The 27,883-nt window shown below is 57.7% G+C and overlaps 1 protein-coding gene across 8 annotated transcripts; it reads left to right on the top strand.

The window, feature by feature from the left end:
• On the top strand, positions 48-27,639 carry TIE1 (tyrosine kinase with immunoglobulin like and EGF like domains 1). Of its 8 annotated transcripts, XM_021096883.1 has the most exons (25): positions 48-6,512; positions 6,727-6,857; positions 7,592-7,678; positions 9,805-10,122; positions 10,220-10,330; positions 11,721-11,876; positions 12,033-12,164; positions 12,320-12,460; positions 12,665-12,793; positions 13,592-13,737; positions 13,948-14,092; positions 17,030-17,188; positions 17,356-17,493; positions 17,873-17,996; positions 18,504-18,793; positions 19,135-19,325; positions 21,961-22,171; positions 22,312-22,422; positions 22,635-22,825; positions 23,818-23,931; positions 24,034-24,104; positions 25,200-25,240; positions 25,367-25,463; positions 25,546-25,645; positions 27,170-27,639. In XM_021096883.1, exons 2-25 carry the CDS (start codon positions 6,800-6,802, stop codon positions 27,239-27,241), a joined length of 3,333 nt encoding a protein of 1,110 aa, XP_020952542.1. In that variant the 5' UTR covers positions 48-6,512; positions 6,727-6,799; the 3' UTR covers positions 27,242-27,639. The 8 variants fall into 8 exon arrangements, with proteins under 8 accessions (XP_020952542.1, XP_020952544.1, XP_020952548.1 ...); XM_021096885.1 differs by lacking the exon at positions 7,592-7,678; XM_021096889.1 differs by lacking the exon at positions 7,592-7,678 and having other exon boundaries at positions 17,700-18,012.

The raw sequence follows: 27,883 nt of genomic DNA, 5'->3' as shown, positions 1-27,883 counted from the left end.
CTTCTCTCTCTCTCTCTCTCTTTTTTTTCTTTTCTTTTGAGGGCCCCTTTTATCCTTTTTCTTTCTTTCTTTCTTTCTTTTTTTTTTTTTTTGTCTTTTCAGGGCCTCACCCTCGGCATATGGAGGTTCCCAGGCTAGGGGTCCCCCAGGTTTTGGTTTCTAATATCATTCTCAACAAACAACCAGGGCTGCTTGGAGAGGGGGCTCATTCTAAGAAACGGCATAGGAAATATGCAAGATGAGCCTGGAGTATCTTGTGCGCCCAGGAAGTAAGGAAGGGTTAAAGAACAAATGACAGCCTAAAACACCAGTAACGCTTGTGGGGATTTGTCAAAGGAACACGGGAACCAACTGAAAGAAGTCCCACCAGCCATGGCGGCAACAATTTGAGCAAGAAAATAAGTAGTATTGGATTACAACCCAAAGGATGAAATAAATATCTGTGAGTTCACAGCGATATAAACAAATGATTGACTAGATAAATAAATGCTGGAGAATGAAGACATAGCTCCCTTTCAGAAGAATTCTGATTCATTTTTGCAGATAAAGCCTCATAGAGCGGGAGAGTCCCGGTGCTTAAGTGTGGGCTGCGTATAGTGACTTCAAAGAAGGTGGTATGGGAGTTCCCGTAGTAGCACAGCGGAAACGAATCCGACTAGGAACCACGAGGTTGTGGGTTCGATCCCTGGCCTCTCTCAGTGGGTTAAGGATCCAACATTGCCGCGAGCTGACGTAGATCACAGATGCATCTCAGATCTGACGTGGCTGTGGCTGTGGTGTAGACCAGCAACTATAGCTCTGATTCGACCCCCAGCCTGGGAACCTGCATAGGCTGCAGGGCGACCTTAAAAAAAGGCAAAATAAACAAACAAACAAACAAACAAACCTAGGATGTGAGAAAGGGATTTTTTGCCCAGGACCACCACCATCCAAAGTACAAACTAAGTGGGGCCTTGGCTGGCCAGCCCTCCCTAAGCGGGAGCTCCCACCCAGCCTCCCAGCCACTCTCCAGCATCATCTGCTGCTCCCCGTCCCCTCAACTCTTCTCCTTCCCCCGTCCCAGCCTCCGCTCACAGAAGAGAATGGGAGAGGCCAGGTGGAGGGAAGGGGGATGGTTCAACATGGAGAAAAGGAGTCCCCAGCCCCAAATAAGCAAACACAGCAGGTCTCCCATGGGCTGGGGTCCTCTAGGCACCCAGGGGTCAAGGGAGACACCCATTGGTCATACATGGCAAAGGAGGCCAGCACAGCCACCCTACCTGCCCCCTTTATTCAGAGGTCTGTCCTTCCCATCGCCACCCCCAAAAGCTTAGAATCGCTCTGTAGGAAAAACAGAATTCCATTTTGAGGTAGTTTAAGAGTCTTGATGTGCTGCAGACGATGTGCAGATGGTACAGAGGTCGGGAAGGCTTCATTTGGAAATGCCCGGGGCAGGGTTTTATGTGCCTGCATCTATGCAAAGACACAGTGTGTTCTGAATGATTGGGGGGGGTCCTTTTTAATGACCCTTCCAAACCCCTGTTGGACTTCGTCATCTCCTGTGGCCTTCACCTCCTTGCACCACACCACAGACTCCACCATAACCCAGAAATGCTCCACGGGTCTCCCTGCTCTCTGACAGGAGAGCGTTCCTAGGAAAACTTGAAGCCAAAATGGCATAAAGCAAAGAAGCAACCATTCTGGACACCTCTCACTAATGGGTGCACAAAACAAGCCAAGATTAAGCTGCTCACAGACACAGTTCAAAGTGCTGGTGGCTTGATGCTGAGATGCTGAGTGCAGTTTCAGAGGAAGGAGCTTGGGGGTCCAGCCCTCTAGCTGCTCCGGGGGTGAGCTGCCTCGGTAATAACTCCCTGCAAAACAAATGCTCGATGCTATTTTCACTTTTCACCTTTTAGCATGAAAGCAAAACTCCTCCTTGGATTTCTCTCGGTCCGAAAAACGCAAGTCTCTTGTAAAAGCGAAGTGACTTAAAGTGAAAAGTGGGGGACATGAGTAATTCCCATATTTAGACCTTGATTCGGAGTTCAGCCATGTGTTCCCCAACCCCATGAGATCAATGCTACTCAAAATGAGGCCGGTGGGGCAGCACTCGGACAGCTATTCACAGAAATAAGGGCGAAAACCCTGCTTCCGTTAACCTGCTCCTAGAGGACTGTGCCATGGCCTGGATGCGTGTGGCCCCCAGACTTCAAACATGGAAACCCTAACGCCCAGTGCGATGGTACTAGAAGGTGGGGGCCTTTGGAGTGATTAGGTCATGAGAGCGACATTATAAACATTCCTCATTGATCGTGCTTTGCTTTATTGTGCGTCACAGATGTTGCCTTTTTTTTCAAATTGAAGGTTTGGGGCCACCCTGCATCAGGCAAGTCAATCGGTGCCATTTTTTCCAACAGCATTTGCTCACTTGTGTCTCTGTGTCACAGTTTGGCAATTCGCACAACTTTCCAAACATTTTCATTATTATTTATGTTATGGTGACCTCTGATCAGTGACCTTCGACGTTACTGTTATAATTGTTTGGGGGTACCACGAACTGCACCCATATAAGATGGCAAACTTAATTGATAATTTTTTTTTCTTTTTACAGCCATACCGGCAGAAGGAAGTTCCCAGGCTAGGGGTCAAGTGGGAGCTGCAGCTGCCAGGCTACACCACAGCCACAGCAACACCAAATCTGAGCCACATCTGCAGTCTACACAGCCGTGGCAATGCCAGAAACCCTAACCCACTGATCGAGGCCAAGGCTTGAACCTGTATCCTCCCAGACAGCATGCTGGGATTTTAACCTGCTGAGCCGCAATAAGAACCCCTAATTGCTAAATGCTGTGTGTTCTGACTGCTCCACTGACTGGCTGGCCAGTCCCCCATCTCTCTACCTTTTCTTGGGCCTCCCTATTTCCTGAGACACAACAACATTGAAAATAAGCCAATGAATAACCCTACAATGGCCTCTAAGAGTTCACGTGAAAGGAAGAGTTAATTGATGCAGATTTCATTGTTGTCTTATTTTAAGAAATTGCCTCAGCCACCCCAGCCTTCAGCAGCCACAGCCCAGATCAGTCTGCAGCCGCCAATATCAAAGGCAAAACCCTCCAACAGCAAAATGATTACAATGATGGACCAATAAAGTATTTCCTATTTAAGGCATGTACAAGTTTTAGACATAGTGCTATTGCAAACTTAACAGACCGCAGTATAGTGTAAACGGAACTTTTAAAAAGTATTTTTCCTTTTTTGGCTGCCCGGTGGCATGCAGAGTTCCCAGGCCAGGGAGAAGATCTGAGCCGCTGTTAAGACCTATGCCACGACCATGACAATGCCGGATCCTGGGATGGAAGCCGGGTTCTGGGGCTATAGAGACGCCACGCCACAGTGGGGACGCCTATACGTAATTTTGATATGCACTGAGGCGACCGAAAACATTTTGTGTTACTCACTATTGTGTTATTCGCTTTATTGCAGTGGCCTGGGGCTGAACCCACAGTATCTCCAAGGTCTGCCTTTAGTACCTCTATAAATGAGGCTGGAGAGCGCGCCCCTGCCCTTCGGCCCGATAAGGACCTGTGACCTGACAGAGGACCCTCACCGACCATGCTGGCACCCTGACCGCAGATGCCCAGCCTCCAGAACTGTGAGAAATAAACATTTGTTGTTTATAAGCCACCTAGCTTGCGGTATTTTGTGATGGCAGACCCAAGGGACCAAGACAGACAGTTTCTCCAACCCTGCAGCCCCCAAACTGTAAATTAGCTGTGAAAAATATATAGCCATTCTCAGGATCATGAAAAGCCCTTGACACCATGGAGGACACACAGATCTCTTTAGCTCCAGGGCCCACAGTGGGCACCAGGCTGCCCCCCCGCACTGGGTCCTGGACAGTCCAAAATCACACGTCCTTTTTCACTTGTTATGGGCACACGATAACTAATTTCAGCACCTTTCTTTTTTCGGAAAGGTCCAACTGAGGCTCCTTACTAGCAATACTCTAATTGAAGGCGTCTAAAATTTAGCGTTTGGGGAGTTCCCACCGTGGCACAGCAGAAACGCATCTGATGAGCGGCTGAACCTTGACCCACTGAGTGAGGCCAGGGATTGAAGCTGTATCCTCACAGACACGAGGATGGGGCTTCGATCCCTGGCTTCATTCAGCAGGGACCCGGCATTGCTGTGAGCTGGGGTGTAGGTCGAAGATGCGGCTCGGATCCTGAGTTGCCGTGCCTGTGGTGTAGGCTAGCAGCTTTAGCTCTGATTCGACCTCCAGCCTGGGAACTTCCATATGCTGCAGGTGTGGCCCTAAAAAGAAAAAAAAAAAAAAATGGCATTTGGAAAGTAAAGTGGCATGGAGAGTTATAAAAATCTCTGCTTCGGAGTTCCACTAGGAGGCCTGATGGCCCTGAACCCCTGGCGAGCTGGCAAAACTCCTGTATGTGCCCACGTGCCAAGAGCTGGAATGCCCGCTATTTGCAGGAAGGCAGCTTCGGCAGCAGGAATGATTAACCTTGTGTGGCGTTGATCATGCTGCTATTCTTGCTTTTTTTTTTTTTTTTTTTTAATAAATTCCCTTTGCTTTAGCTCTATCATTATCAGCTTTGTTTCGGATTGGAGAGTTGAGGTCACGATGTGTGGAACCGCAGAGCCGAATTAACGTAATTCTTGGCCTGTAGCGTTCCAGGGACTGAGACTTTAAGCTATACGTTATGGTGTAAATATTCCTTTTGCAATAGCAGCTGTATACACAACCCGCTCAAAATCTGTCTGTGCAGTGAGAGCTCAATTGTGACACGCTGTTGGTAAACAGATGCTGTTTAAGTTACTCGCAACATAATCTCAACACATGTAAAAATATACCTCTACACTTGGAGGACACTGTACTGGAACACAAATCCTTGTAGACAAACGCTGCAAGATGCGCCTTGTGTGTGTCTACAAATCACTACCACGGAGTTGTGTTTTCCAGGTGAGGGTGGGGAGGGCAGCTGGGACGGCCGTCTCGGTCATGTTACAGTGTCACAGAGCCTTAGATGTCATTCCCAGCAAGCACCTGTGTCAGTATCTGTCCTTTTCCGGAACAGACGCTGCCCAGGTGCTCTCTGCTTGTATGCAAAACGACACGAGGCCCCCCGGGCTCTCCCAGAACCCGGGGGGAGTCCCACACACGTGTCCTCTGCCCCAGCGTCTTCCAGCTCCTGCTCATGCCAGAGTCAAGGCTCTTGGCACCAAGATGAGCTGAAGACTAAGGCACCAACGGCCCCACTTCCACCTGAGTCCTGTCCACAGAAAGCTCTCCCCAGCTTTGCATCTAGGAAGGGAGTGTCTGCAGGCCTCCGGGGTGGGGGTGGGGGCGGGGTGGGGTCTCCCCTGCTCTGTTTATCACGCTTCACCAGGAGCCACGGTCCCTGCCGGGAGTTTTCAGGGGTTTTGAGAAGACCCCCAGGCATAAACCAGCTCAGCTTCCCCTGACAGTGAATTAGAGTCCAGCTTCCCCCGACGGCGAATTAGAGCCCGGTGGGTCCAGAGGAGCATCTGGCCTTCAGCCAGGAACAGACTAGAAAGATGTCCCAGCCCCAAAGGGAGGATGTGGAAACCAGTCACCTAAGCTGGCATCAGGTGTCACCGTACTCCAACCACTCGAGTCCAGGCCAGAGGAGGCACAGTCTGCACAGGCGAGCCCCGCCATCTGACGGCCCCCAACATGTGATGGTCTCCCTCTGCTCCCGCAAGGACAGACACCCCACCGCCACCCTGCCACCAGCAGGCATTCTGTCCCCACAGGTCGTGTCCTGCTCTGAGAACTGCCAGGGGTACGGCGGCGCCAGGACAGGGAGAGGGACACAAAAGAGGCAAGATCCAGGGGGCTTTGGCGCCTTTGTCAAGGGGCTGGGATGGCTCCCAGGCTGCTGTCAGCCCTCAGGGCAGTTCCTGGGCGGGGCCGCTGCTGCCCCAGTGCCCGGGACAATGACAATCAGGCAGGCCATGGGCTAAAGCCTCTGTTAGTGGCTTAAGCTACAGGCTGTACATGCAAGAGCCTCACCCCACCCCCTGTGCATTCTGTTGCTCTGCTTAGCACGAGCCCTTGAGGAGCCACCAAGTCAGAAGTTCAAGTCCCATCCTCGCCATGACCTCAGAAAGCCCTCAGATCCTGCAGGCCTCAGTGTTCCCATCTGTGAAATGAGAGCGTTCCTCAAGACAGAATCAAAGGGACTTTTTTGCCCTGAATGTGAGTTCTTTTGTTCCTTTGTGCACATGCCTGGAACCACAAAGATCCTGTGTTACACATATATGCCGCTCTCCAGGACCGCCATGTAGCCGTGTCCTGGGTGCACACGCGAGTCAGCGTGTGCATGTGGTGGGGGAGGGGAGACCCCAGGACAATATCCTTCCCCCACTCGGTCTCAATAGGAGGAAGCCACTGGCTTCCTCCCTTTCCTGCCTCCTGCCTCCTGCGCGCTGGCAAGATTGAGGACAGTGGGGAGAGAGGGGAAGAGAACCAGTCCAACAGTCCCCAGGTCTGCCCTTACCACACCCTCCCCCACCTCAAGGGACCCCCCCCATTCCAGGACCTTCCAGGCCACACCCATCCCCAGCCCGGTGGGGGCCGGTCTAGGGGGCCCAGAGGCCCAGAGCAGGACAGGTCCTCCCCACCCGTCTCCCCTGCCACCCCTCCCACCCAAGCTAACTCATTTCCTCTTCCTCCCACACCAACACGCACTGACCGTACAGGCTGCGCAGCCAGCCCCAGAGTGACTGACCGTGGGCCCCGCTTGTCCTGGCTGGCCTGGCCAGCCTCCGGAGTATGGTCTGGCTGGGACCCCCTTGGCTGCTCCGCATCTTCTTCCTGGCTTCTCATGTTGGTAAGTCTCCCCCAAACCTCCCTGCCATCCAGCCCCCAAGAACCTGACCCCCCTACCTCTCTCTCTGTCTCTCTCTCTCTCTCTCTCTCTCTCTCACACACACACACACACACACACACAGAAAACCCTACCGTTTTTGCCATCACTTTCATCCACACCCTGACCCGCTCAAAAGTGGAAAACCCAGGCGGGCACTAGGGCTTGGGGGAGGGGAGCAGCCATTGACTGACTGCATCAGATTTTAACATCAGTGGGGAGCATGGGGTCTCCGGGCCCCAGTAAGATTTCAGTGTGTGACACTCACTCGATTACTTGCTTGACAAACATTTCTCAAGGGCCAACAAGATTCCAGGAGCTGTGCTAAGTGACAGGCCAGTAGCTGAGAGGCAGACAGCCTCCAGATCTGCACAACAGATTCGATGATGCTGCCCTCCTAGGGCTGTTACAGGGGCTTAAGGGGGGTGATTTACACAGAGCGCTTGGTAAGGGCTTCGGAGCAAGTGGCTAGCTGCCCAAAGAGGATTAGAACCGTACAGCAGGGGACACGAGCCACGGGGTGAGGGCCGCACGGATAGACACAGGGAGCTCCAGAGGAGCTGTGAGGAGTCAGCCTACTGTCTCAGGACAGGAGGTGACAAGGAAGGCAGCTATGCCACCACTATACCACCAATGCTACTTAGGAGACGATGAGAGATTTGGAAAGACTCGGCTGAGATGGGCGATCTTCATTCCAGGCGGCCAGAACAATAGATGCAAGTCTCAGAGGCGTGGAAGCGCACGGGAGAGAAGGTTCCTGCGGGGGATGCAGCAGGAGGGACAGTGTGAGCAGCAAGGGGACTCTAGAGCAAGCACTGCATCTTGAGAGCAATGGGGAGCCATGGAAGGTTGTAGCCAGCCAGTCACGAGGTCTTAGATGGATCACTCTGGAGGAGAGTTGAGGAAGGGGGGGTGGCCATCTGGGGACAGTGCAGGGGAGGAAGGGCGAGGGTTAATTAACGAGGGCGAGCTTGGAGCTGGGGATGAAGTCAAGAGGCTTTGAGGAAGTAGAGTTTGCGGAATTTTGTAATTGACCAGGCAGCCAGTGCAGTGCTTCGAGGGGTGGACCTCAGAGTCCACAGCCTGGCTCTGCCAGTCATTAACTGCATGATCTTGGGCACGTTATTTGTCTGAGCCTTCATTCGCCAGCTATAAAACTGGGATAATAACAGCCACCTCCCAGGAGAGCTGGGCTGATAAAATCAGACAACACGGGTAAAGGACTCGGCATACAATCGACCTCCCGTAAACATTCATTATTATGACAGCGGGAGTAGGAGGTGGCTCCAAAGCTTGTATCACAGATGGCTTTTGCCGTCTACGAAGACAGGGAGCCGCGAGGAGCAGGTCTGGGGAATGCTGATGGAAACACAGGCCCAAGCTGAGAGGTCCAGCATCCCAAGGATACTGACTCAGATGTGATGGTGGGAGTTTCTGCTGTGGCTCGGCAGTAATGAACCCAACAAGTATGCATGAGGATGAGGGTTCGATCCCTGGCCTCCCTCAGTGGGTTCAGGATCTGGTGTTGCCGTAAGCTGTGATGGAGGTCGCAGACTCGGCTTGGATCTGGCATGGCTGTGCGGTTGGTTGGCCGGCAACTGCTGCTCCAATTCGACCCCTAGCCTGGGAACCTCCATATGCTGCAGGTGCGGCCCTAAAAAGATAAAAAAAGAAGTGATAGTGAAAAGTTGGGGGAAGAGATGAGCCTTAACAATAATTACTACCACCTCCTCTGTGGATGGGGAGACATTCGCTTTCGGAGGCTGTGAGGATCCAGTGGACAAAGAGGTGCTCAGCCCAGATCAGGCAGTCGGCAAACGCCAGCTTCATTTACTCCTGGCCGGCTTTCAAGGAATACCCATTGATAAGCCAAGCAGCATGTAAACCACTTGGCAGTGACCAGGCAGGGACAGAGTAGGAAGGGCTTGGGAAGGCACGGGATCCATCCTGGGGCTGAGGAGCCCTTCCTGGTCCCTCTGTGCTGCTGCCTCACACTGTGTGCCCAGCCACACTGAGCCTGGACAACCCCCTTGTCCACACCACGACAGTTTTCATTCCATGCCTTTCCTCAGGCTGCAGCCTCTGCCTAGACTGCCCTTCCTCCCACTGACCTCTCGCCATCCCCATTCTCAGCCCCACTGTTTCCCACTCAGCTTGAAGACCCTCCAGCTACATCTCCCAGGAGGCACCTCTTCATCCCCTGCCTCCCCGCCCCCATGATGGGCTAGGTGTCCCTTCTCTGCGCTCGTCCACCGCGCCCTGCATGTCCACATCTCTTTCCCCATTGGCCTGGGAGCTCTTTGGGAGGCAAAGACCAAGGTGTCTGCGTGTGTGTTGGAGGGGGGGGGGCAAGTATGCCCCAGGGCCTGCCCTCCCGGCTTCTGGCCTTTTGCTGGGCCCAGAGCTCTCTTCCCTTCTGCTCCCCAACCACGTGGCTGCAGAACCCTGCCCCTCCCGCCCTCCATCCCAGCCCAGTAAACAGGTCTAGATTTCCCAAGTGAGAGGAGGGGGTCCCTCCAAGACACTTCCGTTTCCTGGGGCTCTCCTAGTGGTGGGGGGCAGGGACGGCGGCTCCCCTTCGCTGGATGCTGCACGGCTGCAGAGACAGGTCAGGAAAGGGGTCTGCCAGGAATAAAGCGAGGAAACGGAGCCGGGGAGCATAGATCATTCTTTCTTTGGGCTGGGCTGGAAAGGGAAGCCATCTGGCAGGAGAAGGGAGGGGATGAGGAGGCCAGAGAGGGGGGTCTGTTTTTGTTTTTGTTCTTTTAGGATGAAGAGGCTTGAGGGAAAGAGGCCAGTGCGCCGGGAAGGGGAAAGGGGCAGAAAGGGAGGGGGACGGACGTGGGGGGGCAAAGAGGGAGGAGGGGGGAGCGGGGACCCTGCCAGATCAGAGCCCGGTGTCCCGGCCCAGGCGCCGCGGTGGACCTGACGCTGCTGGCCGACCTGCGCCTGACCGAGCCCCAGCGCTTCTTCCTGACCTGCGTGTCCGGGGAGGCCGGGGCGAGCCGGGGCTCGGACGCCTGGGAGCCCCCGCTGCTGCTGGAGAAGGACGACCGCATCGTGCGCACGCCCCGGCCCTGGCAGCCCCCGCACCTGGCCCGCAACGGCTCGCGCCAGGTGACCCTGCGCGGCTTCTCGCAGCCCTCGGACCTGGTGGGCGTCTTCTCCTGCGTGGGCGGCGCGGGGCCGCGGCGCACGCGCGTCCTCTACGTGCACAACAGCCCGGGAGGTGCGTTTGGCCGCGCCGGGGGCGGGGCGGGGGGTGGAGGGGGCGGGGCCAGCTGCCCTTGACCCCGCCCCCTCCGCTCCCCCCGCCCTCCCCGCAGCGCACCTGTTCCCGGACAAGGTCACACACACGGTGAACAGGGGGGACACGGCTGTGCTTTCGGCACGTGTGCGCAAGGAGAAGCAGACAGATGTGCTCTGGAAGAGTAACGGTGAGGGGGGCATCCGAAGTGGGTGGGCAGCGAAAGCTGCATGCCGCTGACACCCCAGCACCTCCGTGGCCCTCGGCATTTCCCAGCTGTGGCCCCTGACACCGGCCTTCCTCCCCCTGGTACCCTCTCTGGCCAACCTCCAGCGCGTGTCCTCTCTCCTGGACCAGATCGGTGGGAAGCACCTGCATGGGGTCATCTCTAGCTCTGAGCTGTCCCCCTCCTGTCCCCAGAGGACCCGCAGCCTCACAATCAGCTGCCTCCATCCCGATCACCCCCAAATCAGCACCATGTTAGCCTCTCACCCTCGATTCTCCCCTGGGAGAGTGAGGCAGGTGCTGTCACCTAGGCCACCTGGCCGGGAGCTGCAGTCCCCGTGGGGAAGAAGAGACCTGGTCACACGTCCCAGCACAGGCAAGGGAGGTTCGGCCTCTTCCTGAGATTTGTTCAGACACGTGCCGGGGCCTGGGCAGACTTGGGAGGAGGCCGTTTCCTGTGTTGCCCCAAGATTCCTGCCTCAGCTCTCACACCCTTGGCTGCCTCTTGTGTCCCAGGGCTCCTCTCGGGCCAAGGGGTTTGTCTCCAAGCTCCAGCCGGTGAATTGATGAGAGATGTGGAGTCAGGCAGACCCCGCGTGCCCTAGCATCTCTGTTCGTTCTGGAGCAGAGAGGCAGGAAGGGGGAGGGCAGGGACAAGGACCCCGATATTTAGGGTCCACCGGCCCCCCAGGGAAAGGCTCCTGGGAATTAGCCACACAAAGAGGAGGAGGAGAACGGCCCAGGAGGAGGAGCTCTAAGAGCAAAGGCAGGAAGCTGTGAGATACCGCAGGTTTGCTCTAGAAATACAAGGAATTCAGGAATTCAGGAAGGTTAGGATCAGGCAGGGTGTGGAGAGGTGTGGGGGCCAGAGGTCTAAGCAGTGGCCAAGATGGTGAAAATGAGGTGCGAAGGGGTCGGGTGCTGTCCCGAGGACAATGGAGAACCACTATGGAAGAGCTTAAGCCGAGGAGGGGCCAAGGAGTCTGTGGGAGAAAAACCTCCTGGGCTGCTGAGTGGAGGACAGGTGGGAGGCGGGGAGGCTGGAGGCAGAAAGACCGCCCGCAATGCTGCGGGAGGCGAGGAGCAGCGTGACGGCCTTGGGTGCGGAGAGAAGTGGAGCTTTAGGAGACAGAGGGGGGACGACTGCACAGGACGTGGTGATGTCCTGAGTGGCTCGTGGTGCGTGGAGAAGAGGATGCCTCCCAGCTTGCTGGCTTGGGTACAGGCTGGTGCCCAGCCCCAGGTCTGATGGCTCTGCAGGACGCACCTTGATATGACTTGGGCAGAGGTGGGCAGAGGGAGGGGACACCAGCTCTCATGGGATGCTGAGGCCCCTGTCCCATTTATGCCCCCAGGATCCTATTTCTATACCCTGGACTGGCACGAGGCCCAGGACGGGCGGTTCCTCCTGCAGCTCCCAGAGGTGCAGCCATCAGCGAGCGGCATCTACAGTGCCACCTACCTGGAAGTCAGCCCCCTGGGCAGTGCCTTCTTTCGGCTCATTGTGCGAGGTCAGGAGCAGAGGGCAGAGGTGGTGGATGAGAGGGGAGGCTGGGTGGCTGGTGGGTACTTCCTGTGGATCCTTCCTGGGCCCCTGGGGCTGCCCCTGCCCTCAATAGTAAGGGTCAGGTGGGCGGGGGTCGGAGGCTGAAAGCGCATTCCCGCAGGCTGTGGAGCAGGGCGCTGGGGACAAGACTGTAGCAAGGAATGCCCAGGCTGCCTGCATGGAGGTGTCTGCCACGACCAGGACGGCGAGTGTGTGTGCCCCCCTGGATTCACTGGTACCCGCTGTGAGCAGGGTAAGGAGAGGATTGTGCTAGGACCTGGGCAGGAGAGGCAGCCTGGCTGGGGGAAGACAGACCGTGGGGCTGGAGCTTGCAGGGTGAATGTGCCAAATAGGTTTGGCACCCTGGGGCCCAACAGAGGCCCCTCCACCCACATGCTCTCTTTCTAGCCTGCAGAGAGGGCCGTTTTGGGCAGAGCTGCCAGGAGCAGTGCCCGGGCACATCAGGCTGCCGGGGCCTCACCTTCTGCCTCCCGGACCCCTATGGCTGTTCTTGCGGATCTGGCTGGAGAGGAAGCCAGTGCCAGGAAGGTATGGACGAACTCACCCTCCACGGTCCCTGACCCAGAGAGCCATCTGTACACTCGACCCTGACCCTTCAGGCGGGCCCTGACTCACACGCCAAGGCCTCCACGGTCCCCTGTTCACCTGACCGGTGCCCTGTCTACCCAGCCTGTCACTATCCAGGCCCCAGCTATGCCCTCGTTGCCCCCTGACCCGTGCCCCTCCCCCCAGCCTGTGCCCCAGGTCGCTTTGGGGCCGACTGCCGCCTCCAGTGCCAGTGTCAGAACGGCGGCACCTGTGACCGCTTCAGCGGCTGCGTCTGCCCCTCGGGGTGGCATGGAATGCACTGCGAGAAGTCAGGTATGAGCACATGGGTCCCTGAGATCCCACAGAACAGGTCAGCCTTCGCCAGACACCGCATCTTCCCGGCTCGAGGTCCCGCCCCCAGGAAGCGCGTGGTCTGGACGTTCTTACCCCCAGCCCACATCGTCCCTAGGGATGGGCCGCAGGCCAGAGCAGCGGGGAATCCACAGGAGGCCCCCAACCAGGCTGAGTGGATCAGGGAGGGCTTCTGGGAAGAGGCGTGATCCCAGATGGGATATGAAGGATAGGAGAAAGATGGCTGGGAAGAGAGTCTGGGCAGAGGGTGGAGGCTGAGGGCTTGGGCCCGGGTACCCGACAGTGCAGTGAGCCGAGGCTGGGGGTCAGGAGAGGTCACATCAAGGGGCCTTGGAATGGCAAGCTGTAGATAAGGTTGGCGCTTACCATGATAGGCTGGCGAGGAGTTGTTGGAAAGGCACAGGACTGTCACATACGTGATTGAGAGAGGCGCCCAGCTGCTGGGTGGGCCATGGAAGCAGGGGAAACGAAAGGCTCTGTAGCAGGGCCCAGAACCATCCAGGCCCGAACCCGCGTCCCAGCTGTGAGACTGGTGGGGGGGCTGGTCTTGGGGTGGGAGGATAGGAGGAGGTGGAGGGCCCTGGGGGAGACTTGGGGGCCATCAGAGGTGGCCCGAGGGCCCTGGAGGAGTCACCCAGGACCTCACTGGCCTTCAGGCCTGGGTGACGGGCCACTAATAGTGCCTCGGCTAAGGTGCAGAACTCGGTCACACGTCTGCCCTTGCCGGGCCTCCAGGATGAGTGTGGCCTCTCTCCCCAGACCGGATCCCCCAGATCCTGGACATGGTTTCAGACCTGGAGTTCAATTTGGAGACGACGCCCCGGATCAGCTGTGCGGCCGCGGGGAACCCCTTCCCAGGACGGGGCAGCATGCAGCTCCGCAAGCCGGACGGCACGGTGCTCCCGGTCAGCCCGCCGCCCCAGCCCACGGCCCCCGCCCCTCCAGGTTTCCTGCAGGCCCTGCCCACCGGCATAAGCACCGCTCAACTGGGGTCAGGCTGATGGTCGGGGCACCGCCACCCAGCCTCTGTCCCTTCATCAGCCTGGACAAACACACTTGTGCCTGCCCCACGCTGCACATTCTCAGTGGTCTGTCCCCTCCCCTGTCTCTTGCAGTCCACCAAGGCCATTGTGGAGCCAGATAGGACCACAGCCGAGTTTGAGGTGCCCCGCTTGGCTCTTCAGGACAGTGGGCTCTGGGAGTGCCGCGTGTCCACGTCTGGTGGCCAAGACAGCCGACGCTTCAGGGTCAGTGTTAAAGGTGAGTGCGTCCTGAGGCACGGAGGGTGGACAGCGGGCACGAGAGCGGGCACGAGCGGATCCCGCTCCGTCCGGGCCTTGTAGCAGGAAGGGCGAGGGTGTCGAAGGTCACAGCCCTGGCAGAGAGGAGGGCTTACCATCACCCCGAGGCCTTGGCCAGGCAGTGCCCAGGCTGGAGCACAGCTCAGTCCCATCTGAAAGTGCATCCTGTGCCCCAGAAGTGGGACCCCCTCCAGCCTTGCCAGGGTGATGCTTCTGCTCTCTACGTCCCCAAAAGCCAGCCCTGCAGACTCTTGGTGCCTGTCACTCTGCCCCTGGCATGCCACATTCTCCACTTGCCACCCTGGGTCACACCGCAGGGCACTCAGTGCTAGAACAGGGGAGCGCCTGGGGCTGGGCAGCTCAGAGGGTGACCTGCGCCATTCCCCAGCGGTGCTTCCTGGCAAATAAGCAGGGAGCTGCCAGTGCCCGGGAGTGCTCAGAGCAGGGCACCCCCACCCCGGTCTAGGTGTCCCTCAACTTCTCCAGCACTGCAAGCCTTGGACACTCACCCCCCAACCCCCCGGCCCCCAGGCTCCTCTTTCCCTGTGCTCCTGACTCCCACCCACCCCACCCCACCCCGGCTCACCTTCCCTTCTTCTCAGTCTCAGTCTGCTCCCCTCCCTCTCCCACTACTCTGCCGCCCCCTCCGCCACCAGGGAGTACCCGTGTGGCCCCAGGGTCCTATCTCCAGCCTTTCATTGCGCTCTCTTCCCAGGCTTTGAACACAGACAACTTGGCTTTGAATCCTCACCACACATTCTAGCTCCACTGCCTAAGGAAGTTACGTAGCCCCGTCGGGGCTGGTCTCTCTGTCACATGAGGATATTAGCACTCCCTTGATAGGTGCTGCTGTGAAGGTGAAATTCAATGATGCATTTAAGCATTTAGCACAGTGCCTGGCGCAGGGTCTGTGCTCAGTGTCATGTTGACATTTATTGCTGTCATTAGTTAAAACGTCATCTATCCTAAGATTTCAGCTGCTCCTTAGCAACTCCCAAGTATGACCTGCAGCCCGGACCCCTCTCCTGGGCTCCAGACTCATTTGGTGGGGCCTCCATGGTCACGGAGGTCTGGTTCTGAAGTCAGCGAGGACGCTACGTGGTTCGTGACTCAGGAGCCCCCTGTGTGCCCAGCCACCTGCAGGACCTCTAACCCCATGCATGAGCCTCAGGCCCTGGGGCTCCGTGGGCGCCACGTGGGACTTTCGTCTCCTCCAGACCAGCCCTTCCTCCCGATGGGCTTATTCCTGCTTGACGCCTCTCTTCTCCCCCCACCTCAGCCACACCCCTGCGTCCTCCTCGACCTCCCCCCGCACCGCCCCACTGCCCCATTCATCCGTTTGCCCATCCATCCATTCCTCTTAGAAAATCAGTCTGGAAAATGTTTGGAAGAGGCGAGGGAACCAGTTAAGGCTTTAATGCAAAAATCCGGGGAGAAAAGCTAAGGCAGGTCAAGGCAGTGGTCCCGGTGAGGGAGCCAAGCAGGCACACTGAAGCTTTGGGGGGAGAATGGACCGATTTTAAGTGGTCCTGGTCAGACAGACCTCGTTCAAACCCTGGTCGTGTGTCCTTAGGCCAGTTGTTCCTTGTCTTTATGCCTCAGTTTCATCATTCCTAAGATGGGCATGAGCCCTGCCTGAAGGCACTTGTCAGAATTAGAGGCCATGCCTGTAAACTCTCCAGGTAAAGCAGGTACTTCATTACATGCTACCTTTTTTTTTTTTTTTTAGAGCCACACTTGTGTCCTATGCAAGTTCCCAGGCTAGGGGTTGAATCGGAGCTGTAGTCACCAGCCTGCACCACAGCCACAGCAACGCCAGATCTGAGCTGCATCTGCAACCTACACCACAGCTCATGTCAGTGCTGGATCCTTAACCCACTGAGTGGGGCCAGGGATCGAACCTGCAGCCCCATGGATACTAGTCAGGTTCATTACCACTGGAACACAGCGGGAACTCCCTACATTTTTTTGTTAAATTGAGAGAGTGATAAGTGACGAGGGTGGAGCAGAGAGCAAGGTGACACTGCCTAGGGTTTCAACCCCTCTGTCCATCCCTGCATTGCACGGGCGGGGTGCTCTCCCCCAAGCCCCTGTTTGGCCATGGCACTCCCTCACTTAACATCTTTTGGGAGTTCCCGCTGTGACACAGTGCATTAAGAATCCAACTGCAGGAGTTCCTGCTGTGGCACAACAGGATCAGCAGCGTCTCTGCAGCTCCAGGATGCGGTTTGATCAGCCCAGGAACGTGGGTTAAAGGATCCAGCGTTGCCGCAGCTACAGTGTCAGTTGCAGTTGCCATTTGGATTCAATCCCTGGCTCAGCAACTCCATGTATCATGGGTGTGGCCATAAAAAAATTATTAAAAAAAAAAAATCTCTTGGGGAGTTCCCATCGTGGCTTGGTGGTTAACAAATCCGACTAGGAACCATGAGGTGGAGGGTTCGATCCCTGACCTCACTCATTGTGTCAAGTATCTGGCATTGCCTGAGCTGTGGGGTAGGTCACACATGCGGCTCGGATCCCGCGTTGCTGAGGCTGTGGTGTAGGCCAGTGGCTACGGCTCCGATTAGACCCCTGGTCCAGGAACTTCCATATGCCGCGAGTGCAGCCCTAGAAAAGACAAAAAGGCACGCACACACACACACACACACACACACACACAAATCTCTTGGGACCCCCTCGTGTCCTTATTGCTGAGTCCCTGTGCCGCGAGCTGTCCCTGCAGGCCCTGGCCGCTCTGGCCATCTGTTGAACTTGACCCCTCCGCAGCCCAGGGGGTCCCGAGATCTAAACCAAGACCTAGAAGTGTCTTCGATGCCCGGAGCACAGAGCCCCCCATGTTTCTGAGGACCGGGTGGGCCGTCTGGGCCCTGCCTTACCCCAAGTCTCCTGGCAGTGCCCCCAGTGCCCCTGAGCGCCCCCCGGCTCCTGGCCAAGCAGAGCCGCCAGCTCTTGGTCTCGCCGCTGGTCTCCTTCTCTGGGGACGGACCCATCGCCTCCGTCCGCCTGCACTACCGGCCCCAGGACAGCACCATGGCCTGGTCCACCATCGTGGGTGAGGGGGGCTGGGGCGAGGGGGGGCTGGGGCAGGATGGGGTGTCAGGTAGCGATGAGGGGAGAGGGGGTGGAAAGGGAGGGAGAAGAGAGAGGGGCTGAAGGGGGAGTGGTGGCTTCTGGAGGGGGCTGGGGCTGAGCAGAGTGTGCTGCACGCCCCGCCCCCAGTGGACCCCAGTGAGAACGTGACCTTGGTGAACCTGAGGCCGAAGACAGGCTACAGCGTCCGCGCGCAGCTGAACCGGCCAGGGGAAGGCGGGGAGGGGGCCTGGGGGCCTCCCGCCCTCATGACCACCGACTGTCCTGGTGAGGAGCCAAGACCCATCCCTCTCCCCGCCCCCAGGGGTTACTGTCCTGTGCACGCAGGGTTGTCAAGTCCTGTCCACCCCAGGGGCCCCTGCCTTTCCCGCTGAGGGGTGTCCCCCCCCCCCCCCCCGCTGTACCCTGGGGATCACTATCCCATCCAGCCAGGGACCCGCCGGACCGTTCTGACCCCTGACCTCTGGCCCCAGAGCCCCTGTTGCAGCCACGGCTAGAGGGCTGGCATGTGGAGGGCCCCGACCGGCTGCGAGTGAGCTGGTCCTTACCCTCGGTGCCGGGGCCACTGGTGGGCGATGGTTTCCTGCTGCGCCTGTGGGACGGGGCCCGGGGACAGGAGCGGCGGGAGAACGTCTCGTCCCCCCAGGCCCGCACCGCCCTCCTGACGGGACTCACGCCTGGGACCCACTACCAGCTGGACGTGCGGCTGTACCACTGTACCCTCCTGGGCCCAGCCTCACCCCCTGCGCGCGTGCTTCTGCCCCCCAGCGGTATGCTCGGGAAGGGGTGGCGGGCTCAAGACACGGGAGGATAGGGGACGCAGGACCACAGGAGACCCAGAAGGACGTGGGAGGTTATGGGAGCCCGGACGGACGCGGAGAGAACGCAGGGCACGAAAACAGGGGCACAAGGAGGACCTAGGATGTCAGGCAGAGGTGACACAGGGGAGGGTCCAGGCCACCAGGAGCCTGCAGGACAAGGGAGCACGGGAGGTCAGGGCTCATGTGGAGAGCAGGTGTCATGGCGAGGATGCGGGGCCGTGGAGCACATGGCACTTGGGGAAGATGTGCGGAGGACCCGGGAAGACTTGGGATGAAGGGAGAACCGGGGAAGTGGAAGCTCAGGGGCGAAGGAGGCCATCGGGAGAGGCAGGAGGAGGTTGGCAGGTGGCTGCCACTCCGGGGTCCACAGAGCCGGGGACACAGCTAGAGGGACTCTCTCTGACCCCGCGGCCACACAGCCTGGTCCCATCTGCCTTCCCACCCCCATCTCCCCAGGACCCCCAGCCCCCGACACCTCCACGCCCAGGCGCTTTCAGACTCGGAGATCCAGCTGGTGTGGCAGCGCCCAGAGGCTCCGGCTGGGCCTATATCCAAGTACATCGTGGAGGTGCAGGTGGCCGGGGGCTCAGGAGACCCGCTGTGGATGGACGTGGACAGGCCCGAGGAGACGAGCACCATCGTCCGCGGCCTCAACGCCAGCACGCGCTACCTGTTCCGCGTGCGGGCCAGCGTCCAGGGCCCCGGTGACTGGAGCAACGTGGTAGAGGAGTCCACGTTGGGCAACGGTGAGAGGGCGGGGTGCAGAGGGACCCCCCGGCCACACGGTCGGGCTCCGTGCTCTCCCTGCCGCTTGATGCCCTGCCTCGGAGCCAGGGCATCCCCGGCCCCTCCCAACAAGTGACACAAGGCCGGTACTAGGGACCCTGACCCTTCCCTTTTTAATGACCCCTTATCCTAGCGCTGGGGAAATGGCACGTGTCATGCCAGCAACCCACCGGGCCCTAGACCTGACCTCCACGCCCCTCCCTGTGCTGAGATCTCTGACCTCTCCCTCCGCGTGATCCCACGGTGGCCTCTGAGTTCCTGACACTGGCGTCCCTGTGATCTGCCCTCTTCTCATGTCCAGGGCTGCAGAGCGAGCGTCCCGTCCAGGAGGTGCAGGCCGTGGAAGAGGGCCTGGATCCGCAGCTGGTCCTGGCTGTGGTGGGCTCGGTGTCCGCCACCTGCCTCACCATCCTGGCTGCCCTCTTAACCCTGGCGTGCATCCGCAGGAGCTGCCTGCATCGCAGACGCACCTTCACCTACCAGTCGGGATCGGTCAGTCCTCTGTGCCCACTGCCGGGCCCCTGTGTGCACACTCTGTGTCTCTCTGCTTCCACCTAGGTACACACTGCGAGTGTGTGTGCGAGTGTGTGTGTGAGGGGCATATGTGTGTATATGTCACACCACGCTCAATAACATGCACAGGGAGCAATGTATCGTTTTATTTCTCTAGACTCGAACTCAACTCAGAGGCCAGTTATGCCAGTGGTGAAATGTTTCATATTCCCAGTTCAGAATCCCTCATTGATGTCCACATTTCACCACGGTCGATTCAGAATTCTCCCCCTTTTCCCCAGGGCTCAAGGAAGCCTAGGAGCCTGTGCTGCATGGGGAGCACCTGGGCTCATGCCGGCCTCTGTCCTGGCAGGGCCTCCTGCACCTGCGAGCCAGCCTCCATGTGCACACATCCGCATCCCTGTCTGAGGTCCTCAGCCCTCCTGTGGCCTCCTGCCAGCAGGGCACTCAGGCAATGTTTTTTTGCTTTTTTTTTTTTTTTTTCTTTTTAGGGCCACACCCATGCATACGGAACTTTCCAGGCTAGGGCTCAAATCGGAGCTGTAGCCACCAGCCTACACCACAGCTCACGGCAACACCGGATCCTTAACCCACTGAGCAAGGCCAGGGATCGAACCCACATCCTTATGGATCCTGGTCGGGTTCGTTAACCGCTGAGCCACTAAGGGAACTCCCACCCTGCGGCTTCTCATCCAGCCTCCATCCTTGCAAATCCCAGGGCCTCCTTGGGGAGACTGCGAGGTGCTTCCCTGCGAGGTGCTTCCTTGCGAGGTGCTTCCCTGCGAGGTGCTTCCCTGCGAGGTGCTTCCCTGCGAGGTGCTTCCTTGCGAGGTGCTTCCCTGCGAGGTGCTTCCCTGCGAGGTGCTTCCCTGCGAGGTGCTTCCCTGTCCCCTGCAGAGGGCAGCATATTCTGTGGCCCTCAGACCCATGGCTGCAGCCCCTCCTACCGCTGTTTGTACCCTCACGTTGAGCCGGGCCTGCAGCTTCACCTGTCCCTCCTTGAGAGAAGACGCCCGGCCTCCACTTTTCTTGGCTTCCCTTAAACCTGGGTTTTCTATTCCTCTGTGGTCCATGCCCCTCCAGCCGCAGGCTCACACTGAAGGGTGGGGGTGGGGGTGGGGGTCCTGGCTCCTCTTCAGGGACCCGGCCTCCCCTCATCTGGTCACCTCCTCCCATCTCCCTCTCCTCTGGATCGTCCCGAATGTGGTCACTTAAGGTCTGAACTCTGCCCTTACTTCTCCACGCCTGGGCTCCTGCTATTTACAGCCAGGCTTTGGCATTTCAAAGAAAAAAACCCTCTTCTCGCTCAAGGGCTGATCCTTGTGATAGAAAAGCCTAGTGTCCCAGGCTATTGTCTCTGCCCTGCCTTTAAAAAAAAAAAACTCCCTTTAGATTCAGAGATTCAATCGGCCTCCTTGTTCCCCGCTGCGCTGGCCTCCCTCTGAGGTCAGTGTGTGCAGAAAGCAGCCCCTGCTGTGGTGGGGGAGGGTCACGGGACGAATGTGGAGGGAAGCAGTGGAAAAGCAGCCCGTAATGTATATCGGGATGTACCGCTCTCTGCACCTGCGTGCAGGTGTGCGTGCGTGTGAACGCATACGCCGGATGTGAGTGTGCCTGTATATCCCTGTGAGTGCCCCCCACGTAGGTACGCCTGGCTCCCTCTGCTTGTGCTCCCCACCCGCACATGTCCATGTGTCCCCCTCACGGGTGCCCCTGCACACTGGCCGCCACTAAAACAAGCATGTGCACGCTGGCCTGCGCCTTCAGCTGTCCACGGTTCGAGCGAATCCAAGGACCTGTGTCCTCAGCCCCCGCCCATCAAGCTGGGCTGCAGCTCACATAGGGAGCCCCCCCCCCAACCGGGTCTGTCCCAAGCCTTCTTCTGGTTCTCCCATGGGCCGCACCTGTGGTCCGGTTCACCTGTTTCCTTTTCTTGCTATCAGCCCGGCCCAGGTGGCCCAGCTCTGACACAGGTGGGGGAGCAGGTGTTCCTCTTTGTTAGGCTTCAGGTTTCAGGTGGTTTGAGAGCTGTGGGTGGCCGAGGTGAGTGGACAGTGGCAATCTCTATTTCTGCTGCAGTGAAAAAGAAAACCCCTGCCCCTGGCTCCCAGCAGCTCAGGGCTTAGCATGGAGTGGGTGCTCAACCAGTGTACAGTGTGCCTCCGCCCTGGGCTGGAATCCCCTCCAGAGCATCGCTGACGACAAAACCAACGCCTTGTTGTGGGGTCAGCACAGTGATGAGAAGCCCATTGCTCCCCACGAGAGCTCATTCCAGTTCCTTTCTGCTGTAAATGTTAGAAGGAGCGTCCTTCCATGGACCCATGTCATGGCTTCTGGCAGGCTCACCCACTCCTTGTTCTTCCAGAGCCCCCACACCTGATCCCCGGCTGCGGCTGCTGCATGTGGACGTCTGTCCACCCAACGGCCCCCCTGCAGCTCCATCTCATGTGATTCTGTCTCAGTATGCGTCCTCTGTCTGTCTATCCCTGGCTGGCCACCAGGGTGCCCTCTGTCTGGGTCTCCGTGCGTTCGTGGCCTCGCTCCTTGCCTGTCTGTGCATCTTGCTGCCCCGTCTCTTTATGGACTGTCTGCCCTCTTGTCCCATCCTATGAAGGGCGAGGAGACCATCCTGCAGTTCAGCTCAGGCACCTTGACACTGACCCGGCGGCCAAAACCACCGCCTGAGCCCCTGAGTTACCCGGTGCTGGAGTGGGAGGACATCACCTTTGAGGACCTCATTGGGGAGGGCAACTTCGGCCAGGTCATCCGGGCCATGATCAAGAAGGACGGGCTCAAGATGAACGCGGCCATCAAGATGCTGAAAGGTCCGCCGGGAGTGGCCCCGCCCCAGCCGGGACCCCCTCCTGTGCCCCGCAGATCCCCCTGGCAACTGACCCCAGCCCTCAGCAGCCCATGCCCTTTTCTCTAGCGCTATTTCTGGCAAAAGTGATATTTATCTACACAGAGTACGCCTCTGAAAATGACCATCGTGACTTCGCGGGAGAACTGGAAGTACTGTGCAAATTGGGGCATCACCCCAACATCATCAACCTTCTGGGAGCCTGTGAGAACCGAGGTGAGACCCCGAGTCATCACCTACCCCTTCTACCCAAGCCGCATCATCAGCTGTCACCTCCACATCAGTAGCTTGGGCGGGGCTTCAGAACACGGAAAGTCACGAACGACTCCCCTTCGTGCGTCAGGTTCCGTGCCTAGTGCCATGGGGTGCCGGCTGCCACCCTAAGTTGCCCGAGTATAAGCCACCGCCCCATACCCCTCACCTCCCAGGTTACTTGTATATCGCTATCGAATATGCCCCCTATGGGAACCTGCTCGATTTTCTGCGGAAGAGCCGCGTTCTGGAAACTGACCCAGCTTTTGCCCGGGAACATGGAACAGCCTCCACCCTCAGCTCCCGGCAGCTGCTGCGTTTTGCCAGTGATGCTGCCAATGGCATGCAGTACCTGAGTGAGAAACAGGTGTGTGTGCGTGTGTGTTGGGGGAAGGTGGACTAGAGCAAGGAGGGGAGACCCGAGGGCCGACTTGGGGAGCTAAAATCAGCAGGCTCTGATTGGATGTGGGATTGAGGAGTGAACAGAAGGATGTGACCCCCCAAGTTGCTGGCCCGGGCGAGTAGGTGAGAGAACACAGGATGAGAAGCAAGTCTGGAGAAGGTGTTGCGTTGGACGCATCCGTGGGTCGTCATGGTGGAGGTGTTGGCTTAGCGGTTGTAGATGCCAGCCGAGGACTCAGGAGGGAGGCCTGGGCCGGAGACAACCGTCTGGGAGCTGCCACTTCACAGATGGTGGTGCTAGTGGCCAGGGAGTAGGTGAGACTCACCAGGAGAATCTGGATGGTGGAGCAGACAGGGGAGGCCCAAGCCCAAGTTCAAGGACACCGTGCCTGAAGGAAAAGAGAGGCGACAGTAGCAGGAGGGGATGTGAGACTGAGAGGAGGCATATTCTGAAGTTGGTTAAGCCTCTAATGTCTTTGAAAGCAGAGGGGAAGGAGCCAAGGTGGAGAGAGGTCTCTGAAGAAGCGGGGAGCCCAGGGGGAGGGCCTGCAACTCAAGGGAGAAGGTCCCTTTGAGAGAGAAGGGCCTTTCCACTCTCATCCCTGGGGTCAGGGTGGAGGAGAGGTCAGAAGCGACAGGGTCCAGGAGCATCCAGAGTAGAAGGTGTAGTGTGGTCACTGGGGAAAAGCACTGCTGTCCCAGGAGAGGGATCCAGCCAGAACTTGGCCATGGCCATGGTCACCAGCAGGAAGGGATGACAGCCAGCTTCGTGTCTTTTCTTAGGCAGGAGTCCCTGACCCAGGATGAGGTCTGAGTGGGTGGGAAGAAGAGGAAGGGGCTCCTTAAAGGCATGGAGGGCCCCACGCAGCCAGCCATGGGGCTGGACCCCTCGCCGGCCCTGGAGACCAGAGCCTGCTCGTCATCTCAGGCTTCCCTGACTTCTGACACTGCTTGAAGTTCATCCACAGGGACCTGGCTGCCCGGAATGTGCTGGTTGGAGAGAACCTGGCCTCCAAGATCGCAGACTTCGGCCTTTCTCGAGGGGAGGAGGTTTACGTGAAGAAGACGATGGTGAGTCTCATGCCGTCGGTGCCTGCGCCTGGCCCTGCCCCCGACAACCTGCTAACCAGGCCCTGCCTCCTCACCCGACCCCTCAAACCCACTCCCTCCCAGGGGCGTCTCCCCGTGCGCTGGATGGCCATCGAGTCCCTGAACTACAGCGTCTATACCACCAAGAGTGACGTGTGAGTGGGGGGAGGGTGAGATGGGGAGGGCGGGAGGGTTTGGGTCCCCGAGGATGCTTCTAGGTGTGACATGTCTCAGGTAGTCCAAGGCAGGACTTGGCCATCCCTAGAGTGTGCTCCAGGTGTGACACAGGTGTGACACGGATGGGTCCCGGCCATACCTTGGCCATGCCCAGCATATGAGTGGGAAGACGGGGGGCCGGCTGGAAGGAAGCTTTGTCTCAGGAGGTGTCTCAGGGTTGGGATGGGAGTAGAGGTGGTTTAGGGCTGTGCTTGACTAAGAGTCGGAGGGATACCTTGGAGAAGGTTGAGAATGCTGGCAGATAACGCCTGGGTGAATGGAGACACCTCTGGAAGGATGCTCCCACCTTCCTCTCCGAAGGGCAGGTCACCCCACCTGAGGACCGACCAGAGGGCGACCCCCAAGACGCCCTCTCGGCACTCCCTCCTCCACGTGGCCACCTTGGCACACCCCTGCCCCTCTCTCCAGGGAACCTGGCCTGCCCTAGCTCTGCCCCAAGCCCTTGGCCTGCCTGGCTCACTGTCACAACACCAACCATCCCTCTGACCACTGCTTGCCCACTTCCTGCTTCTCTCCCCCGATGATGAGAACTCCCACCCTGGTCTCTCGGCTTCTTATCTGTGCAGGTGTTGTTACAGTGTAAGAGGCGGTTAAGAGCCAGGGCTTTGAAGTCAGGCTGCCAGGGTTTGCCTCCCAGCTCTGTCACTTCCTGCGTGACTTTGGGCACTATCTCAGTGCCTCCCTGTCTCCATCTGTAAAATGGGGATAATAATAGCACCTATATCTCTGGGCAGGTGTGAGGGTTAAACGAATTAACATATCCATGAAAGGATCAGTGCCTGGGCCACGGTAAGTATTCAGTACAAATGTGAGCTATGCGAGCAATGATTATCTCGATCCTGGGAGGGCCGTGAAGGAATCTCCTTGGAGCAGAGACAAGAGCTGGCCAAGGCCAGATCCTTGCAGAGCAGACAGGCCGCGGTTGGGCCGGGCTGCGCCGCTGGGCTAGGTAGACGCGAAGCTGCTGGGCCTGGGGGCCTGGAAGGTAACTAAGTGCACCCTCCTCATTTCAGTTGGTCCTTTGGGGTCCTCCTCTGGGAGATCGTGAGCCTCGGTGAGTCCCTGACCGCCCCCCCATTCCGCAGAGGGTCCCCCTCCCCCACCCGCCCACCTCGCCCGCCCACCTCGCCCGCCCCCGCCCCGGCGGGGCGGGGCTGAGAGAGCTTGGCCCCGCCCACAGGGGGCACCCCGTACTGCGGCATGACCTGCGCCGAGCTCTACGAGAAGCTGCCACAGGGCTACCGCATGGAGCAGCCTCGCAACTGTGACGATGAAGTGTGAGTGCCCGCAGCCCTGAGCCCCGCGGCCCCGCCCCGCCAAACGCCCCGACCGCTCATCTCAGCAATTGCCCCCTGGCAGGTACGAGCTGATGCGCCAGTGCTGGCGGGACCGTCCCTACGAGCGACCTCCCTTTGCCCAGATCGCGCTGCAGCTGGGCCGAATGCTGGAAGCCAGGAAGGTGAGGAGACTGGGGTGACGGAGCCGGGGCTCACCAAGCTCACGGCCGCGGGGCAGCACCTTTGTGTTCCCCAGGAGACTGGGAGGGTCTCCTAACAGGAGCCTCTGGGTCCCTGTCCCCCCCACTAGCTGCAGCCTAGCTGGGCCAGGCCTGGGCATGCAGCCCCCCTTTCCAGCTCTCAATGGGTTGGATGCTAGACCCTTGTAAAGTCAGCCTCAGCAGCCAGTCCTTTCCCCTGGATCCTGGGTCCCAGACTCCCTGCCTGTCCTCCTCTACTTGGGGCCATCAGCCCATTCTCATCTAGGACCCACCCCTCCCCTCGCCAAACGGATGGATGGATGAATGAATGAGACAGAACGGAGTGAATGAATGAATGAACAGAATTAGTGGACGGATGATACAATAATCATCCAAATAAGCAGTAATGAAATAACTGACTCGATCAACGAGGTCCTACTGCACAGCACAGAGAACCACATGCAACGTCCTGTGATAACCCATAGGGGAAAAGAATACTAAAAAAGGAGTGCAGGGAGTTCCCTGGCGGCTCAGTGCATTAAAGAGCTGGCATTGTCACAGCTGGGGCTTGGGTTCAATCCCTGGCCCAGGAACTTCCAGATGTGAGTGTATATATATATATATTCATAATATATATATATAGGTTAGCTTTGTGTCCCATATATATATATATATATATAGGAATCATTTTATTATACAGCAGAAATTGATACAACATTGTAAATCAGCAAAGGTCAATAAAAAATTTAAATATAATCAATACAAACTGAATCTAATAACCATATAAATAAATGAATTTCAAATAACTATAAATGAACAAATACATCTAAATGAGTAATGTGAAAAGAGTTCTTCCTGTGACTTAATTAATAACATAGTTACGGAAATTATTAAACTATCTTAAGAATGAAGAAATGATCAAATAACCATACAAATGGGTAAATTATCAAAAATAGTCTTATGAATAGATGAATAAGGAAATGAACGAATGAGCGCATGCACAGTCAGTTTATTGCCTGAGGGCAGGAAAAACCTCCTATCTAACAGCTGTGTCAAAATCTCTCGCACGGTGTTCCCTTCGTGGCTCAGCAGTTAACGAACCTGACTAGGATCCATGAGGATGTGGGTTCGATCCCTGGCCTTGCTCAATGGGTTAAGGATCCAGCATTGCTGTGAGCTGTGCTGTAGGTCACAGACAGGGCTCGGCTCTGGCGTTGCTGTGGCCGTGGTGTAGGCTGGCACTGTAGCTCTGATGCGACCCCTAGCCTGGAAACCTCCATATGCCACAAGGAAAAGAAAAAAAAAAATCTCTCACGTGAGCCTGCAACTGTGGTCGGATGACCTTGCTGCTCTGGGCTGGTGGGGACCACCGTGCCCTGAGGTCGCCCTGAGTCTCCAGAGCAAAGCAGGGTCTCTTCACCTACCCCAACCACGTGGACGTCAAGGACCCCCGAGCCAGGCGCTCCAGCACCCCCGGCCCCCACTAAAGCTTGCTCTGCTCCCCAGGCCTACGTAAACATGTCACTGTTTGAGAACTTCACGTACGCGGGCATCGATGCCACGGCGGAGGAGGCCTGAGCCGCTGTCAGGCCAGAACCTGGCTCTGCTGGCCAGAGCAGACTCGGCTCTCCAACCTGTGACTTCTGCTCCTTGTCGCCTGAACTGCCTCAAGGAATTGTTTTTTAACTTAAGGGAAAAAAAGAGGGATCTGGGGATGGGATGGGATGGGGGGCGTTGGGGCCTCAACCTTTGCCATTGCTCCTGCTGCCCCCGCATTGCTTACCCCTCCCCTCACACCTCTCCTCCTAGTTCAGCTGCTGCACGTTTGTGCTCTTCAGCTCCCTGCACTCGAACCCCTGCTGCTTCAGCCCCTCCAGCCAAGCCAGCCCTCACACCCCTAACAAGTCCTGTTCCGCTGCGCCCCACCCCCAGCCTTGTAATCAGAACAAATAAATGTCCTGAGACGCTCCGTTCAATGGTTGCTTTTACTGCTGGCCCATCCCAGAGAAAAGCTAAACCAAAGAGGGAGAACCTGGACTTGCCAGGAAACGCGATGTTAGCCCTATCACACTGGCATTCTTGCAAGCCCTCTTCTGGGGTTGCTTCTCCATGATGGCAGATGCTCAACAAAGCCCATTGCACACGTACACCCGCCTCCCCAGTGCCTCCCTGTCGTACCGACAAGTCCAGCTTTCCCCTGGTCCCTCCCCTGCAGTCCCG

The sequence above is a fragment of the Sus scrofa genome, chromosome 6 (assembly GCF_000003025.6).
Source record: "Sus scrofa isolate TJ Tabasco breed Duroc chromosome 6, Sscrofa11.1, whole genome shotgun sequence".
NCBI lineage: Eukaryota > Metazoa > Chordata > Mammalia > Artiodactyla > Suidae > Sus > Sus scrofa.
This window is presented reverse-complemented; position numbering and strand designations above follow the sequence as displayed.